The sequence below is a fragment of the Mycteria americana genome, chromosome 10, assembly GCF_035582795.1.
Source record: "Mycteria americana isolate JAX WOST 10 ecotype Jacksonville Zoo and Gardens chromosome 10, USCA_MyAme_1.0, whole genome shotgun sequence".
In the NCBI taxonomy this organism is placed as follows: domain Eukaryota; kingdom Metazoa; phylum Chordata; class Aves; order Ciconiiformes; family Ciconiidae; genus Mycteria; species Mycteria americana.
This window is the reverse complement of record NC_134374.1, coordinates 11,661,858-11,680,869: the sequence shown is the minus strand read 5'-3', so window position 1 is coordinate 11,680,869 and position 19,012 is coordinate 11,661,858. Positions and strand designations below refer to the sequence as shown.

The window sequence follows — 19,012 nt, the reverse complement described above, 5'->3', positions numbered from 1 at the left end:
AAGGGGGCGGGGCGGGACGGCAGCGAAGCACCGGCCGCCATCTTAGGTGTGGGCAGCCCCTTTCTGGCAGGAGGGGATTTATGGAGGCGGGAGGGGGGCTCGGCGGCCGGGGGCGGGCAGGGGCCCCCGGCGGTGCGTGCGAGGCGGCCCAGCGGGGCCTGCCGGAGCCTCGTACCGTCCTGAGCGGCAGGAGGGGGCGAGCGGCAGGGCTGTGAGGCGGGCGGAGGCAACAGCACCCAGCGCCTCCCATATGGTCTAGCGGTTAGGATTCCTGGTTTTCACCCAGGCGGCCCGGGTTCGACTCCCGGTATGGGAAGCATCGCATTTTTTACTTTCCGGGGCAGGGCAAGCGCCGGTGCCCCCCTTTTTCCCGCAGAGCCCCCCCCGGCTCCTTCGGCCCGCGTTCCTGCACCTCTGCCGCCAAATTTCTCGACCCCAGGAGAGTCCTGAAGCTGTAGGAAGCGTTCTGCCACTGCAAACCCTGCCTCCCGCCTCGGTTTAAAATGCCCAAGTAAATGGGACGACAGAGTAGCTAAGTAAATAACAGGGAGTTAATTGCGTTGTTCTCTAATGCAAAGCAAGAAAATTGCTGCTTGTGTTTAAAACCGCCCTGACTATTATCCAAGGCAAGTAGTATTGTACTGCAACTCTAGCAGCGAAAATCTGCTAGAGATATACATACATAAAAATACATATATATTATATATATATATGAGTGTGTCGGGCTACTCATTTACGAAGGGAAATTCCTTAACAAAGCCAGGTATGTCCAACAACGTTTTCATTAACGTGTATATGCTCTGACAGAAGGCATACAGGGTGGGCAACGGCACACCTACCCCCGAGGCTTCACCACCAAAAACCGCCAGAGTTCACCCAGCGAGGGCAGGGCAGCCCTCTCGCCCGTGTGGAGAAGCAGGGGTCCACCCGGGCCTTCCTCCCCAGGCTATAGGACTCAGAGGGGCCCGCCGCCGCCTCTGCGGCGTGCTGGGGTGCCATCGCTCTTGGCTTCAGCAGGTCTTCAGGCAGCCCCCAAGCTGCTGCTGCCACAAAGCCAGAGCCTCGTCACCTCACGTACCCGCCCCCAGAGCCTTGGCACCTCACGTACCCCCCCTCAGAGCCTCGTCACCTCACTTTAACACCCCCCCACCCCGAGCCTTGGCACCTGGCACATTTGGGCTTTAAGGAAATCCCAGCCCGGCAAGAGCTTGAGGCGCGGCGCCTCGGAGCTGCCTCTCCTCCCGAGGAAGCCCCTCGCCAGCACCGCTGCCTGCCAGGGGTCCCTGACAGGGCGGCGCGTCCCACGAGCAGCTCGTGGGGGGACTGAAGGCGGGAGAGCGCCCGCCGCGCGGTGAGCTACCGCTCTGCGCATGCGCGCAGAGCACCCCTATATAAGGGCGGCGGGCGGCGGGCTGTACCTCAGAGAGGCTGGAGGCAGCGGGGGGGGGGGCGGGTTCCTTCTCTGGTGGCTGTGGCGGAGCTCGGCCGGGAGCCCTAGGTCCTGCCCGGCACCTCTCAGCCGCCCGTGTGGCTGTATAGTGCGGTTGGAGAGCTGGGTTTCGGCGGGCGGCACTGCCGGAGCAGCTGCTGCAGGCTCTCGGGTTGGAGGGGTTCGTGCCCGAGGGCTGCTGCCAGCCTTGCAGGAGGAGCCGCAGAGGCCCGTGTGGCCTGAGGGACACCAGACCCCTCAGCTGGGCAGGTGTCAGAGAGGAACTGGGGACTGTGTATGGATGGAGGTCACCTGTGGCAGCCCGAGGGGATGAACAGGGCAGGGGGTCATGACTGGGCACCAGCAGTGGGTGTCTGGGGGGTGTCCCAGCACAGCCTGCCTGAAGCCCCGTGGTGAAGTGGGTTTCTGTGCCCCCTCTTGAGGATTGTGGAGAATGTGTGGGGGTGGTGGCAGGTGCTGCCCAGGGAATGTCTGTAAACATGGTAAGTTCCTGCTGTTGTGTTTTGATGCTACTTAAATGACAGTCAAGGATCATACAGGGTTATAGATAGATGATGGAGTTCTCTGCCTTCAATAACAAGCAGTAAGCAACACTGAAAACAGCAGCTAAATGTCTAAACTACAAAGAACTAAAGACTTCAGGCACTACCAAGTAAATTTTGTCACGCACCACTGCATTACGCACCTCTGTCTATGAATGGGGAACATTCACAGACAGTATTTCCCCTTGCTAAGAAATACAGAACCAAGAAATGAAGAGTGCCAATCTGTAGCCTGCATTACTAACGATCAATCTGAGTTGTTATATAAGAACAAGTACCAATGTGGTTGTTCTGTAGGCTCAGGATGGATAAGAGCGAAGGTCAGTTCTGTGTTCATTTTGATTTAAGTCAATACAGGTCGAGTAGCCTGAGGACGATCCAGGTACCAAACCCCTCTGTGACCCCATAAAAGCTGACAGAGGGCCTAACTGTTAACAAACCCAAGAACAGTCCCATAATTGTAGTCAATTTGAGTTTCCTTGTCAAGCTTGCCGTTTCTGTAATGCATGCCTTATTCCACATGCTAATCAAATAGCAACACATGCCACGCTGATGCTCTGTAAGAACTGAATTAAAATCAACTAGTTGGTAACTTCTTAAGAAGCGAAGCAACAGAATTGCTGTCCCGAAGATAATCAGTAATGGGATCTGCTCTGGAGTCCAAAATATTCGTTGCCTTTTGAAGTGATTTAAAAGGAGCTCTAGAATCAGAGCTGTCAGGTTTTCAGACGAAGAGGCAAGCTGACTCTAGGAACGGTAGAGATGTATGAGTCAATCAGGCTGGGCTTCTGGGTTCTGTAAGCTGAACAAAACTTGGAGCTCTGCATCTGAGGGCACTACAACGTATCTGGGGGCAGAGCGTGGGTCACGCAACAGGAGAGCGGTCACCGCATATCGCCATACTGAGCGGGTTTAGAAGTCAAGAGAGAAACCGGCTTGGCCAGAGCTTCAGCACTGCAGGAAGAGTCCCCTCGCAATGGAGATGAAGGTAATAGGAATTTACCTCAAGTAAGTCAGGGCAGCACCCGTAACAAATGTCTCATTCAGTGTCTATACATCAAACAGGATACAGAGAACTAAAAACAGACTGGAAGAGACACCTAGCAGAGCAGTCTGAAGTTCTGAGAGGGAAGAAAGCCTGCAGCAGCTCAGATGAACCTCTTAAGCAGGAGAAGACTGGTTAACCAAGAGAAGAGGTGCAGTCTGTTGCAGTCTCTTAAGACACCTTCAGGGGCAGGATTGTTGCTGCTAGATTAAATAACTCTCTGTTTAAAAGCCTACATTAGAGAATTCTATATATTTAAATCAGGTGCTTTTTTGAAAATAATTGATAAAAATTACCTAGCTTATCCCTCATGAGCTGAAACTTTTAGATCAAGGCTTGATGTCCTAATAAAAAAAAAAGGAAGGGAAAAAAAATTGTCTTACATCAAAAATAGAACCTGTGATCTTTGCCAAGAATTGAATCCTGTCTTTAAAATTTATGCAGGAACGGATCTCTGAATACTTGAGAGTATCAGAAAGGGGAGGCATAGAATAGGTTGTTTTTTCTCTCTAGGTACTGAAATTTCCATTTTCTCCAAGCAGGCACATCTACCTGAAGCCCTCCAGCAACGCTACACTGTAGCTCTACTCTTCCTTTTGCACCAGAAATCTGTAGCCAGGCTGAAGAAGCTCCCCCAGCTGAAGAAAGGACTGCTGAAAAGGATGGTTCAAATGCAAAAGGAACAACCCAATCCCAGATTCAAGATAATTCTTTTAACATCTCAAGAACAGTTAACATCTCAAAGGGGTGAGCGTGAGGTATCTTAAGAGAAAGAAAGTATTTCAGCCTACCAGGACAAACCCAGTATCAGGGTATATATTTAGCGTACAATCTCCCAGGAGGAGTCTCTGTACTCTCTAGGGAAGTGCCAGTCCTTCCTCTTCCTCCTGCCCCGATATATCTGGAACACTTTGGCTATCTACTGCTCTCGCGTGCCTCGTGACAGCACACCAGCCTTAGAAGTACGTTCACAGCGCTGTTCTGTATTGACCTGGGAAGGCGTTTCCTTTCTTCTGTACCTAAAGGAAAGGTGGTTCCTGGCAAGAATGTCTGTAAATGGAAGCTCCACTTCGTCATGTGCAATGAGAATGTTCTTTCTAGACTCCATTACGAAGAATGGGGTAATTGCACGTTCCCCGTAACAGCAATTGAATGAGTGTGAGCAGTCGCTTTCTTAGATGAAAGAACAGATTGCCTTCTGCTCGAGAAATGCCTTTCTCAAGGGACACAAGGCTCCTGGGAGCACCCAGCAACTACAGGCTGTTATCTACCTTGCTTACAAAGCCATTACTCTAACAGGTTTGGTGGAAACAGATATGTAAATAAAGAAAACCGTTCTAGAGAACTGGAGAAAAGAATATGCAGCCACAAAGTACGTATAAGGGTGCAAAGACGGGGCTGACTGACTGTCTGAAAGACAATCTGCATCGGTACGCTAAAGGCATATGACCTTATGGTTTTCAGAGCTACAACAGAGAGAGCAGTTGTTGCAGCCAGTTTCAGCTGAATGAACTCTGTAGGGAAGACATTAGCAGATCGGGAAGAAATGCACACTGCTTCTAAATGAGTGAACGTAGCAGCTAGGGCAGTTCAGGCAGAAAACAATCCCTTGATAATCAAGGGGGACTTCCACATACATGCAGTGCACGCAATATAATGGACGTTTAGCCAGTAAACAAAGACTAGTTTCTTGGATGCTGGATAAAAAGTGTCCACGCAGAGATGAAAATGTTTTCCACAGATGGCAAATGACAGCTGAAAAGACCAGTTTCTAAGACAGCCAACACCCAACTACCCTGTGCTTACTGCAGAATTGTCGAGGCTGGAAGGGACTGGACACTGTCTAGTCCAGCTACCTTGCTCACCACAAGGTCACCCAGAGCAGGTTGTCCAAGGCCACGTCCAGTTGGGTTTGAGTATCTCCAAGGATATTCCACAACCTTTCTGGGCATCCTGTTGCAGTGCTTGATCACCCTCACTGTGTTTTTTTTTTTTTTTTTGTTCAAGTGACAATTTCAGTATTTCAGTTTGTGTCCGCTACTTTTCGTTTTACCAGGCACCACTCTGAACAGAGTCCGGATCCATCTTTAGCCTGAACACCAGGTATTTATACACATTGAGATTCCTCCCTGAGCTTTCTCTTCTCCAGGCTCAACAGTCCCAGCTCTCAGACCCTACTAGTACGACAGATGCTCCAGCCACATGGTATCTTAGTGGCCCTTCGCTGGACTCTCACCAGTCTGTCCCTGTCTTTTTTACACTGGGGAGCCCACACCTGGACACAGCACTCCGGGCACCTCACCAGTGCTGATCGCCGTGCTGGCGACACTTCTTAGTGCGGCCTCCTGGCTGCCTTTGCTGCAAGGGCACATTCCTGGCCGTGGCTGGTGTCTACCAGGACCCGCACATCCTCTGCAAAACTGCTATCCAGCTGGTCAGCCACAGCAGGTGCTGGTGCGTGGGGTTATTTATTTTACAAACCTGAACGATACACAGTAAGTAATAGGCTGGTAGACTGCTAGGAGATTCCTCTCCCTTAGGCAAGTAACCTAAATTACTATTAGTTTAATTTAAAAAGCAGAAATTGTACAGTCAAAATACTTCAACATTTTTCACTCTGGCAAAATGACCCTTAACTATTTAATGGTGTTGGAATGGAAGTGATTGCCCCGAGGATTTCAGGCTTTTAAGCTTTTTTAAGCCTTTTTTTTCCCCATTACTTAAGGCTTTTAAGAGCCAACACAGACATGAAGAATGGTTTTACATGTCTCCTTTTAAGACTGGGAAAGATGTCAAGAAAACATCCACCCCACTTCCTTTTTATATTTGCTCATTTCAAACATCTAGTACAACATCCTTGTCAGACCTTGAACCTGAAATTGTAGAGCTCTGTAGTTTTGTCTGACCCTGTGGTATATTCATTTTACATTCATGCAAAATATATTTCAGTAGCAGCCATGATAATGACTTTGCGTTCCGTAACAACATGCCAAGGTCCACCTTTGCCACAGGAATCTAGAGGCATTTCACCTCTTCATTTCTCTTGCTGAACTCTTAGATGTCCCAATTAAGCAGAAAAAATTAGAGGTGTGATTAGCTGTGAAACAGCATACAAGTAAGCCTCTTTGCCAAACTTAGGTTTTGAAAAGTACTGTGCCATTTAGCGGTTGGTGCAAAGTCATAATACATTATTTTGCATAATCGCTATCACAAGCTGCCGCTACTAGATAGCTGCTCTGTTCATTTTTGAAGGGGGAGTAGAATAAATTATGGTTTTTTTCTCCCCCACCTCCCTTCCTTCTGTACACCTCCCCTATTTTTAAAGCCCATTTTCAAAGAAAAATGTACAAAGTCAGATTATTCCAATAAAATCCTTCTAATCCCCTGATATTCTTATAGGCGAGAAACTTGTCTCAAATTTTGGAACTGAGTAAGTTTAACTGCCAGCATTCACTTACTGCCAGCACCTCATCTGAGCGATCGTTATTTATAAAGTGCCTCCTGCTACACAGATTCTGTGCGCTGTATACTCGAGTTGTTAATGCTAGAAGCTTTATTGGCAAAATTTTCACTTGAACAATCCCAAAGGCTCTAAAGCCGTAGAAATTACAGCTCAGGGACTGTATAGCAATAACAACACTACTTCATGAGACAGTCTGCAACCACTGAACAAGCAATCACACTTCTTTGGACTTTCAACCTCTTGCTTTTGACTGTTACACACAGTACATCGCCAAAAGAGATCTAGCTACGCTATTTCCTTGACAGCCTACCCCGGTTTTTGTATTAAGCAGTAAGGGGTGTTTGCACAGAGACAAAAACCTGAAGATACCAGTACTCTGATCATCTTTTGCTGTAGTACGGGAAACAAGCTAGAAAGACTTGCTCAGTTCCAAAAATATCTCGACTTTTCTAATTGTGATCACAGCCTAAGTGCCGTTACCTTTAGAAGACGACTAAAATAGCTTCATCACCTATGTATTGTGTAGCTGGCTTCGCTACTGCAGCTACTGCACTTAAATCACACAGCGACTCCACAGCATTGTCCTTGTTGATCAGTACCCACCTTCTTCAAACTGAGCTACCAAAACTTCAGTAAGACAAAACATGTTGTCTAAGAGTGGGAACTCCCTGCTCCCCAGCTGTCGTCTGATAAAACTTGTACTAAGCACTCAAGCAAGCGACAAGATACTTTCTTCCAAGGGGGCTGACTACTGCACTGCCTTCACCACAGATTCTTCTTAGCACACTAAATGTTTTCATCTGCTTTAAATGCTTTTATGTAAGAGAAAGACAGCAAAATGAGGTAATACGAGATTTAGTTTTCACGTGCTACCCTGGTGCCACGGGCTGGCTTCAAAACACTTCTTGCAATGTTTAAGGAATGCATATACGCTTGTGCTCAAGCCTGGCTGTTCGTAGCAGACTTTGCGAGTGTCGCTAGGTGACAGCAGGCGAGCAGGTATTCGCTCTCGTCCTTTGGCTGCAGGTACTTCAGTGGGCGTAGCGAAAGGAGTTGTCTCCACATCCTTCTGGAAGGGCCTTCCCAGCGTCGCCTGCAAGGACACTGTAGGTGAGATTTAAAAGGTAGAAGTTTGGTACCACCCTGAGCTGCCAAGATTAAGACAAAGTGCTCTAAGTAGAATGGATTTGCACAGAAACCACGGACCTTTTCATACAGGCACAAAGCGATTTATGTACTAATACCTATCCACGCCAAAGGAAGTAAGACACCTAATTACCTTTAGAGCTATATGCAATTTTAAAACAAGAGAAACAGAGAGACAGCCCCCCCTCCTGCCCCCAACCTAACTGAAGGACATCGATAAATCTCGTTTAAAAGAATGGGAAGGCAGCGCACTGCGCCTAGCACCCCGTCTTTAAAAAGATCCAATGTGTCGGTTAACAGTAAAACTCTCCGCAGTAGGTGAGGTGGGCTGAAGAGGCGATTCCTCTGTGCCAGTGCTGCCTGTAGGTAAACAAGCTGCCTCTCCTTGCTACAGCGGCACCCAGTGTCAGCCGGGAGACAAGGAAACACTTCAGTCAACTGCAGCATTACCAGAAGCATTTCCAATACATTGGGAGAGCAATTTAAGAAGAGGATCGCACAGAGGATTTAACTAGAAAAAAATAACCCTGTGCAAAGGCATGAACTAACCCGTCACGCCCAGGGGGTGGCTCACGGGCACGTTGATTGCAAAGCCCATTTCCACAGCGTGAATCCTTATGTTCTTACTGAATATATCACCGCTCGTGAAATACAGTACACTGCGGTAACACCTTCCTCCAGGGGGTGAGTCTGGAACGAGAGAGAGGAAAAAAAATACACAAATATGAAGAAAAGCCATTTGGAATTCAGCCATCCTTCTTGATTTACTGCCCGTGAAGTGCACAGATACAGAATTCTATACATCTATTTTTCCAGAAGCCTGATGCTATAGGCTGCAACGCAGATCAACGGAAAGTACCGCACAACTGCCTTGGCCTACGAGTTACTGGCGTTGAACCAGGGGCTGTGGTGCCAGCAGGCCTGCTCCGAGCTAACGTCAAAGCATCAGCGCAGCGTGATAAAGCAGCTCGTCACTCTGGAAGCGGACATAGAGGAGCCCGTTTTGCAGCTGGGAGCTGAGATACGGCATTCCCGCTAACAACCCGTGGCAGAGATTGGCAGCTGTACGAGGGCTTCCCTACACACAAAGGAGCCGGGTACCAATTAAATACCGCGTTCTGTGCGTGGGAAGAGACATCTGAATGCGCATCTTCAATCGAACGCTCGTGAGGTAGCGGAGGTCTAGTGTACTTGTCAGGTTTGCTGCGGATAGGCTGTTCCATCTTCTTTATTTAGCAGGTGACAGACACCCTACGAGAAAGCAAATAAAGCAAAAAAATACAAAATTTGAGATAAACAGATTCGAGAGAATCTCACAGAGTTTCATCGACCTCTCCCCCACCACGTTTTGAAGTGCATGTCTCCGGATACTTGTAGTTCTGTGACCGTGTGCAGTCATGAGAGGCTGATAACAGACGGTGCTCGTTAAATTGGAAAGAAATTATAACACTGAAGTTTAACAATCTCAAAGGGATTTGCCACATGGACCAAAAAGGAGAAGCAAAATACTTTGGAAAGGTCCTGAAAGCTTTCAACAACAGCATGCCAGCGTAGCTTATCTGCACCTGAATTCTGTCCCTTGGAGCGAGTGCACGGCTGCTTTCAGCTCGTTACGGAAATCACCACCGTTAGGGTCAATTTATAGCTGGACTCGGGGTTGATCACCGTCAGCCTGGAGGGCAAAGTTAACGCCCTGCCAAACTGATTAGTTCGGTATTTTCTACGAACGCACTAAGAACTGCTGCCAGATGAAGACGACGCCATTTAAACACCACTGCCAGCTGGGGGGACGCCGTATAAAGGCCGCCACCAGCAGGAGATGATGCCGTGTAAAGGCCGCTACCAGTCAGAGACGCCGCCATTTAAAGGCCGCCGTCAGCAGCAGACGATGCCGTGTAAAGGCCGCTACCGGTCAGAGATGACGCCATTTATATGCTGCTGCCAGCAGGAGACGACGCCATGTAAACACCCGCACCCTCCTGGGGGCAAGGCACCGTAGGGACCCACAGCGACGGGAAGACACGCACCTGCGGGGACGAGCCGGACGCGACACTGGGACGCGCCAGGGGAAGATCCATCCCGCGGCTCGTCTCCGCGCCCAGGGCAGTCGCACGAAGCCGATCCCCCGGCGAGCCCCGCCGCCCGTTGTAACGCAGCCGTTGCAGCCAGGACTGGACTCTGGCGCTCGGCGCGGAGAGGTGCTCACCCAGCCGGTTCCCGTCAGTGGGATTTCCTCGGAGCGGCCCGTCGGGGGAAAGCTCTGGGGAAAAACTGACCGTTAGGATGAGACAAAAAGAGCGAGCGTCGCCCTGACCTCAGGCACGGCTCAGAAGCTGCCTACGCCCCCTGCCAGCGCTCCGACGTAGAACACGGCTCCGCGCTGCTCCAGAGGGGGAAATACCCGGGGCGTTCCCCCGCCCCGGATCCCAGCCCCCCCCGGCTCTCCCGCGCGGCGCCGCAGGGCCTCGCCGACCGTCCCCAGCTCCAGGCGCGGGCACGTCCCGCCCCTCGCTGCCCCACAGAGCCCCGGCCTGGCCCAGCGCTGCCGCCGGCCGCGGCGACGCGGGGCCGGCTCCAGCCGCCTGCCAGGCCGAGCCGCCCCTCGGGCCGGCACTCGACCACCCCGAAGGCCGGTGCTTGGCGGCTCCCGCCGCTAGAGCTGCCCACGGGCCCCCGCCGGCCCCGGGCCCTCCCCGGCGCCTCCCGCCCGCTCACCCCCGGCCCGGCCCGGCCCGCGGCAGCGCTGCCCGGCGGACCAGTCTCCAGCCGGAAGTCGCAGCGCAGCGCTTCCGGTGGCGACGTCACCAGCACGCCGCCGACTGCAGGGCGCATGCCTGACCCGGTCGCGCGTGGCAGCACAGCGGCCGCGATTGGCCGCTTCTGTCTTCGCGCCTGCGCACTGCCGCCAGACGCGGCCCGCGCTATTTCCGGGATCCCCGGGGCCGGGCAGCGCTGCGCCGCGCCCGGTGCCCGCGGGCCCGGTGCCGCGGGCGCCCCGCAGTGTCTCTGAGGCGGCCTGTGGGGCCTCGCCGGGCTCGGTGCCGTGTGTGAGAGGGCCCGGGGACACCGGAGCGTGGCCGCAACGACGGGGCACGCACGGCGCATGCGTGAGCCGCGCAGCGCCCTGCCGCCCCCTGCCGGCCTCTCCCCCGCCCCGCAGCCCATCCTCACGCATGCGCCGTCGGGGCGCGGCACGGGCGCTCGTCGCGCCGAGGCCCGTGGGCCCGGAGCCGGAGCCGGAGCCGGAGCCCGCCGGCCTGGCCCCTTCCCCCGGGCCCCAGACCAACCGCAGGCCCCGCTCCAAGGGCCCCGGCGACCTCCGAACCGTGCCCCCAGCAGCAAGCTCGGCCTCCCCACAGCCTCCCCAGGCCCCCCTCATCTGTCCCCCAGGCTGCCCTCAGCTGCCCCCTCACCTCCACTGCGCTGGCGAAGCACCCGGTAATGGTAACAGCCTGAGGCTGTCGGTGACAGGTTAATTTCTGAAAGGTGCTTGAGAAGTACGTTATGAGATCTGCCTCCCTCCGTTACAGAAAAGGGAGTTTTTCAGCATCTTTTGATGAAGAAGGACGAGGGGAGGCAGGGGTGGCAACCACTGGCCGTAGGCGCTGCGATTCTGGGGGGGTCCAGCACACCAGCACCCTGTGCAGCCCAGGAAGGTAACATTTCGGGCTGAGGGATAGCCTGAAAAAAGAAAAGCATCAGGAAAAGCCAAAGAGGATGCTGAGGGCTGCGGGGAGCCCCAGCCCTGCTGCGAGGAACGACCTGGCTTTTGGGCATGGCCTCAGGGACAGGGAAATGCGTTACTGCAGCCCACGGGAGAGCAGGTGCTGTTAACAACCACCTTTAATTACCAAGACTGATGTAAAAGCAGAAGGGACTAGAGGTGTCTACCTGTAGCACAGCACACCGTGGAGCATATGTAAAGTTAAAAAAGCCCACAAAAAATTGAAGAATAAAAAGTCCCAAGAACTAATGTAAAGGAAACCAGGCTTCAGTAAGAGAGTGATGTGGCTCTGGGTAAGGTGAAATGGCTCCGTCAATCCCAGTAAAAGTTTGGAAACGCGCTCTCCCGACACGATAGCCGGCCTCAGCACTCCTGCCGGCTGGTTTTGCAGGGTAATCCTCCAAAGAAGGACAGCTCGGAGAGAAGCTGCCTGACCCAGCGGTACAGTTGGGTTCATTTTAGTCGTTCTTCCTTGAGGCAAGCGTCCGAGTACAGAAGGAATCTGTGAGGTATCAAAAAGCAATAGGGTGGAAACAGAGGGAAGATAGAGTGCTGTCCCTCTTCTAGGCAGTGAAAGATTGAGAGAACGGTGGGATAAGCGTGTATATAAGAAGCCTTTTCAGATGAAGTACTGTGGCTGAAGTCAAACAGCAACTTGTAAACGAGCGAAGGGAGAAGCAGCAAGACACAGATCTAACTCAAAGCTGCCTCCACCTCCAAACGAGAGAAATCCCGTTTCTCTCACTAAAGATAAATGTCCTTCCTCTTATTATTGTCTACAGCAGTTAACAGGTCACCAGCATCTCTGTGTGTAACAGAGAAAATCAGACACATATCTAGAGAAATAACTTTATGTACCTACAAAATATAGTATTTTTGAGATCTAGGAGAAGCTCAGGCAAGTCACTTAAATCTACAAACGCCTTCCCTAGCACGCCGTACTTGAGCAGACTGTATCCCCCAGGTGTAGCTTTTCAGCACGGGGACCGGGAGGACGGCACCTGCATCCTTGCCTTGCCTTGGAAGAGCAGAAAATTACACTCAGTGGAAGCCAGAGGTCCCTCACTTATAGGCATTGCAAAGTGCTGTGCGTATACAGTACGTACTCATACGCCAAGTTGATGACAAAGAGATTTTTTGTTACTGAGGCCATGACGAGTAAATGGCAAAAATGTGCAACTACAGCGTTCCTGTCTTGGGGAAAACAGCAGCAGCTATCAGTCTTTGCGAGGAAGTCGGTTGATCTGAGAAGCGTTTTTCTAAGTCAGGGAAAAGCACAGGCAGCAGCTTCACAGAAAGGAAGACGCTTTGAAGGTGAAAACCCTGCTCTACAAGAAGGAGCTTGCTGTTCCGCACAGCTGCTCAGAACTGGACTCAGGTGCGTAACAGCAACATATCAAAAGTGGCAGTTAGGGATTTTTAATGAAAACAACCATCTTTCAGTAATGCATCGGGTGTTGTAGGACTGTTTTTGTCCAACTGTTGTGCTATGAGCACTGCAGACTGCGGTATTATTGTGTGCTACCACATTGTTGCACACCCCAAGTGTAGCTGGGTAAGCAGTAACTCATGAGAGCAAAACCCAGAGCAGAACAACCACATAACACCTCAGTTGTGACAGTCCTTTGCCCCGAGAGTACAAATAATACTGGAACCCGCTGACTTCAAGGAAACCTCTGGAACGACTGACAGCCTGATATTATTAATACTGGAGGCAGAAACTGGAGGGAGCAGAACAGCAGAAGAGAAAGGTGTTCCAGGAAAAGGAACACTGGTGATCTGGTACCCCGATCACCAGTACTAGCAGTCTGAATAACAACACCCCTCCTCACCACAAGAGACGGGGTTTCTCTTGTTTGGAGAGACAGAGGCAGCTGTAAGTTGGATGCATTTGATTTTAGTACTTCAGTCAGTTTACCTTTTTGTCTTCTCTTGAACTTACAAATATTGTCTCTTTTCCTTTTCACACACGCAATCTGGTAACAAAACAAAACAGGAACAGTGAAAGCAAAGCTAAGCCAGGAACAGTTAACAATATCCACGTGGTTGGAATGGCTTCTTTATTCCTCTGTGCTAGCCTAAGGAGAGAGAAATAAGAAATTATTGTTATCCAGGTAGCTCAGGATTGTTACCCAGGCAGGGACACCTCCTTCTGGAGGAGTTTCTGGTCATATCCAGGGTCCCCTAAACTGCATTTCTGCTCCATTATTTTATCCAGGTCATTAGGTATTACTCAGAAAAACCTCTTCACCCATCCTCTCATGTTACCTGTCACCATTTGTTATCGGTTCCAGCTCTATAGCAAACAGATAAACTTTGCATTTAATTTAAATGAGCCACTATAACATTTAAGCATCCATTTTTACCACCTTCTTTTTCTTTTTTGTTTTCCTTAAAGGAAAGGTCTTAGTACACCACTTGCTGCCATGCATTGCAGTTAAAACTTTTTGGAAACAGTAAATTCAGTGTTTAAGCTTTGGTTATTAGATAGGGAGTACCCTAATACCTCACTGTACCATCGTCCGTTGGAGTTATTTTTGTTCTGGGTCAATCTTATTACTGCTTACAATAATTCTAATAGGAAGAAAGGGAAATCTGTCTGTGATTCACTACTATGCATTATTCAGCACTTGGTAAACATCCAGCACACAGCTTTCCTAGCTTCTCAAGAGCACTGGCATGAGGCACTGCAAATCAACATTTTGGGGATGAGAATTTCATTCATTCAGCCCGCCCCCGGTCATCAAAACATGCTTCATGCAAGGCAGAGCAGCTTGAGAGCCAGAGCTTCAGAACCTGCCCAGCTGCTGGGTATGTTCATTTGGAAACGATTAGTCTAAACCAGGCTCCACGGAGGAGAAAAGCAGTGCTGAGATCTACCCCCGTTCTGCATTGCCATGCCAAGCTACCAGGCTCCCTCCAAACAACCAACTGGAGGAGACCCAGCCCCTTAGTAATAGCCTTGTGATGGCTGCCAGGAAGCCAGGATTTTGGTTCCAGACTAGCAGCAGGGGGAAGTGGGGTAAGAGTGAGGATGCTGAAAACGCGCAGGACATAAAATAGTCTGTTCTGTTAGAGGGCAGTGGCACCACACCCGCCCATACAATGCAGCTTCTTAATGACCTCATTAGGTCTCATTGAGACAAACCCCCCAACAAGGGCTCGCTGGCATTAGTTGTGTCATTTTATAGAAAACGTAGGTCAAATCTATTCATGTGATTCACAATTATTTCTAAAAAATACAGACTTGGTTATTGAGGGTTCAAGCTCCACCACCTTTGCTGAGGAACAAAAGGCTATCAGATGAATCCGTAAGGTTTTTCTGGCTGAAAAATACAAGTTCTTACCCATGTAAGCGCTAGTACTGTACCATGGTAAACCCTGGGAAAATCTGACATAAATACCGAGCAAATGTCTGTAAAATATTCTCTGACATGCTGTGTTATGTTAGCACGCATCACCTGAAACAGGTCTTCAGGCCGTGCATCACAGTACCAGTGTATGAAGACAGCTTTGTCCATGCAAGCTTTCAAGCTAAAAAGCCCCTTTGGTGTTTCCCCTCCCATCAAAAAAAAAAAAAAAAGCAAATAGGATTAGTTGCATAAGTCAGGATTACTCTTAGAAAATCACATTCGGGGCATTTGTGTCTTAACAAGTCTGGGTGAAATCAGAAACTAATGAATTCAGGAGTTTTGCCATGGCATTCCCCCTACGTCCCCCCCAAATTCCCCTGAAGGAAAAGCACTGTGTAGGAAATGGATTCTGTAGAGACACAGCGCTGCGGTTAAGCCCCTGTGCTCAGCAGCTGGCACTCCTCTCTTTAGATATGCACATGTATTTGGAGCCGAAAGGGGCGACTGAACTTGCACAAAGAGAAAGCTGCTCTGGCTTTTGTATTTCCTTGCGTTGACACGCACGTCCGTAGACCCCGCAGAAAGCACTCCGAGCACTTCTGGGCTCTTGCTCATTACGGCAAGTATTAAAAAGAAAAAAAAAAAAAAAGCCAAACTGTCAGACACAAGAAATATTTGCCTCGGCCCAGTATCAGTTTTCCGGCAGGAGAGGATGGGATTAATGGCTGCTGGCAGGCTGCACGGCTTAGCTGAAGCAAGTGCTTCGGGAAGACAGAGAGCTCCAGCAGGCTCAGAGACATAATTCACACCAGATGCCTTTGCTCTGGGTTCTCTTTCTCTCCCCTGCTGTGATAACGATCCTGATTTATTAGTGAAGATACAGCAGCACCCTCTTCCCAAGCGGTGTGCTGTCTTTACAGCCTGCCTGGGTTCTTATTAGTACTCTTTATCCCTCCCATTTCAGAAAGAGCAACAGTACGAGGCGGAGGAGAAGCTGTTGCCTAGAGATCAGACCGTGACGTTGATACCCAGGCCGTCCTGTTTGCCAAGCGTTATTAACCAAACCCGTGCCATTTCTGCACAGATTATTTGGTTGTAAACAGGTTTCTAGGGTGGTAGTATTAAAACAGGCAGGAGGGACACACAGCAGCGGTACTCCTTCGCACACCGTGGCAGCACGCACAATCAGTTCAGGTTTGCGATCTGCACGCTTCAAGGTGCGGCAGTTTTCAAATCCCGGGCTCATCATAAAGGTAGGAAGTATTTTCCAGAATCGGATTTGGATTTTAAGTATTGGCTTTCCTAGCACTATTGTCTGTCTTCTTCCATCCTTTGGTGAATCCCGGCCGGCCCTGGTCTGCTGTCTGGAACTGAAGCGTCACATGACATTCAGGACCGGTGACAAACCCTGCCAGCCAGCCGGCTCGCTCAGCTTTCGGCGTGCTGCAGCATATACACCAACAGCACCCGGTTTCTAAATCGCACTATTTGCACTTCACACATACAGGATGAGCCTGTAACATAAATAACACTACCCCATCTCCCACTCATTTATGTAATCTCTGCCTCCACACAAACACGTGGTTAAACAGACTCCAAAGGAAAGCCCCAGTCGCTCAGGACTTGCATCTCGCTATCTGGCCCATCAGCTAAATCAAATCCTGACGCACAGAACGCTTGTCAGGTCGTGCAGATGGACTCCCTCTTGACTGGTGCAAAGCTAGTCTTGTTTATTTGCTGGGCAGGATCCCCGGGAACCCCCGGTCTATCACTGATCATCAGGCCCAGGCCAGTAAACAAGTCAAGCTTTCAGCATCGTAAAGTTACCAAAGGATAATCCAAAGCGTCACCCAAAATGTCTGTTCTGTCGGACAAATCCAGTTCTGTACCCTGTTCTTAATGCAGGGAGGACCTTGGGGCAAGTTTAGGTTGGTGGAGCCTTTCTTGAGGAAAACAGGGTGACAGCTGGCATCTGACAAGGGATATAAAGCCTGAGAGCATCCAAGCTGAAAAGCAACTCGATCTCCACTTGCTGAAACTCCTTCCCAGGCATGAACCACTTGGGATTCATTCATGTCACTGGGTAAGATTTTGGTTTCAGGTAAATTTAAGCTAATTGCTTCCTCTGGCAGGTTGTTTCTCTCACTAAGCTCAGGTTGTTAAAGGTCTGGAACGAAATTTAAGATACAGCTTTTGTAGACAGCTCATCGTGAGAAAACAAGAAGTACAAGCATGCTGAGCCATTTGGAAGTTGGGAAAAGCAGGCACGTTTTTACAAAATTATTAATTGTAATTACTAAATATACACACCTAAGTGCAGGGCACTAGCCCAGACTTCTGTTCAAGACAGGCTGCTTGGGTGGGACAGCAGGATGGAAGCCACGTAGCAAAACCCACCTGCAACGCAATATAACACACACCCAAAAACTCTTTCTGGAGCAACTACGAAAGGCTTCACAAGCTGCAGGTATCCTGCAGACCTGTGGTAGGACCCCCTGCCTATGCAGGAATCTTGTTGCAACCATCTGTTTTTGTCACCTCAAGATTAGATTTCTACAATGCATTTCTTTGTGGGATCGCACCTGGAAACTACTGGGGAGCAAAAGGTAATGTGAGATCCTGCTTACCAAGTCACGTGTCACCAGGAGAAAACACCAGATAACTGCTCTGGGCCCCGCATTTGCTGCCAGCAGGCTCCAGGTGGAATTCAAGATGTTTGGTTTTCATCCGTAAAGCACCGAGTTCTTCAGCAGCAGTGGGTGCCCTTTCCCTGTGCCAAAATGCTGCAGCTGCGACCAGAGAGAGAAATGAGTTTGGGGTATGGTTCATGTGAGGAGGAGTGAACTAATGGCAGAGAATTCTTTACGGAGCTGCCGCAGCCCTCAAATTCTTAGCTAAGTTGGCTAAAGCCAAAAGTTAATAGTCTCTTCGTGTGCTGAAATACTCATCAATATTTCATCGGTTGTAGGGAAAAAAAAAAAGAAAGTATCTCAACATCAACAGCTCGGTTATATATTTGCATGTATGGCAAAAGCCTTTCAACACTTTCATAACTTACACTGCCACCAGTTAAATCACAGCTACATTTGCATTGTTGTTAGAGTTGGGCCAGAGCCCTGCCTCCGAGTCTTAAATTGTCTCACATCCAAACTGTTCAGGGTGTAAACATGGTCTAGAGCGCTTCCCAGCCTCAAAACTGAACAGACCCTGTAGCGGCTGACACATTGGGAATGTGCCTGGGTGCAGAGTGAACAGGTATGTAATGATGTTCCTTAGCTCCAAATGTCTATTTAAAGACTCCACCCTCCTGTCCCTGTTCTAGAGCTTTTTGGCTTTTTTGTACTTTTTCCTCCTCCACACATTTCTCCCTGTCTAACCATCCCCCATCTCTAAAGGCAAGAAATTTTCTCTGCTGTTGAAGTCCCTTCTTTTGTCCTTGTGCTAAACCTTCATTATTGCGTTATTCTCTGCCAGCGCACTTGTCTCCAGACCCGCAGCTCTGCCAGCTATCCATGTCACCCAGGTGCTAATCCACACTGGTCCTGATCCACCGTCCCACTCGCCGTTGCGCTCTGGGCACCCCTCGCATGCTGCATGATGCCGGTCAAACCCCCAAGCCGCCTGGCCTCGGGCCCCCGCTGGTCCCCGAGCGGTCTGAGCTCGCACTACGCAGGGTTTCAGCCCGGTGAGACGTACCCTGTATCACAGGCCAGGCGGGATGCAGAGCCTCAGCGTTGCCGGTGCGGGTATCCGCATGGTCTTGGAGGAGCGGGAAATGTTGGGAAGCTCCAGAGCACACCCGAGTCTAGCGGCTCTCACCGCCTCGCTCTCCCAGCTGGCAGAAGGGGAAGCAGGAGGCATCATCTAGAGGCAATTTGGGAGGATGGAAGGGAGGGAAGAGCAGGGCAATGAGACAGCAGGAACTGGACCCAGTGAAAGGCAGAAGCTTCCCTGTTCTCTAAGACTCAGCTATTAAAAAAGAAAAGGGGGGAGTCATTACGTTACCCAATGCCCAAACTCCTTCTCAAGCAGCAAGACACCTGCTTCAGAGGGACACCACCCCTGGGACTAGTCCAATAAGCCAACTGCTGCCTACGCTAGCTGTGGCCAAAAGTATATTTTTAAACAAATTGCAGGAAACAGTTGTTCATTCACAATTTTTGTTGTTGTCATTAACAGGAAGGAGGAAATAAGCAGTCATCTGTCTAAGGGGAAGAAAAGCTGGTAATAAACTGTCCCGTTAAAACAAATTGCCTGGATCTCCTCTCCAAAGCTGACAGCCCAGCAGT

At 50.2% G+C, this 19,012-nt stretch overlaps 1 protein-coding gene, 1 long non-coding RNA gene and 1 other non-coding gene across 3 annotated transcripts; 1 reads left to right on the top strand and 2 right to left on the bottom strand.

Annotated features, from left to right (window-relative positions):
* Positions 1–244: 244 nt before the first annotated feature.
* Positions 245–316, top strand: TRNAE-UUC (transfer RNA glutamic acid (anticodon UUC)). Its single transcript has one exon. It is a non-coding gene; the product is annotated as a tRNA-Glu (tRNA).
* Positions 317–7,339: 7,023 nt separating this feature from the next.
* Positions 7,340–10,821, bottom strand: LOC142414992 (uncharacterized). Its single transcript, XM_075512885.1, has 5 exons — positions 10,362–10,821; positions 9,674–9,906; positions 8,759–8,897; positions 8,196–8,336; positions 7,340–7,604 (listed from the first exon to the last, which is right to left on the bottom strand). Exons 1-3 carry the CDS (start codon positions 10,819–10,821, stop codon positions 8,841–8,843), a joined length of 750 nt encoding a protein of 249 aa, XP_075369000.1. The 3' UTR covers positions 7,340–7,604; positions 8,196–8,336; positions 8,759–8,840.
* Positions 10,822–12,358: 1,537 nt separating this feature from the next.
* On the bottom strand, positions 12,359–18,703 carry LOC142415266 (uncharacterized). The gene is made up of 3 exons (XR_012777341.1): positions 18,420–18,703; positions 17,351–17,512; positions 12,359–13,346 (listed from the first exon to the last, which is right to left on the bottom strand). It is a non-coding gene; the product is annotated as an uncharacterized LOC142415266 (long non-coding RNA).
* Between the last annotated feature and the right edge of the window lie 309 nt (positions 18,704–19,012).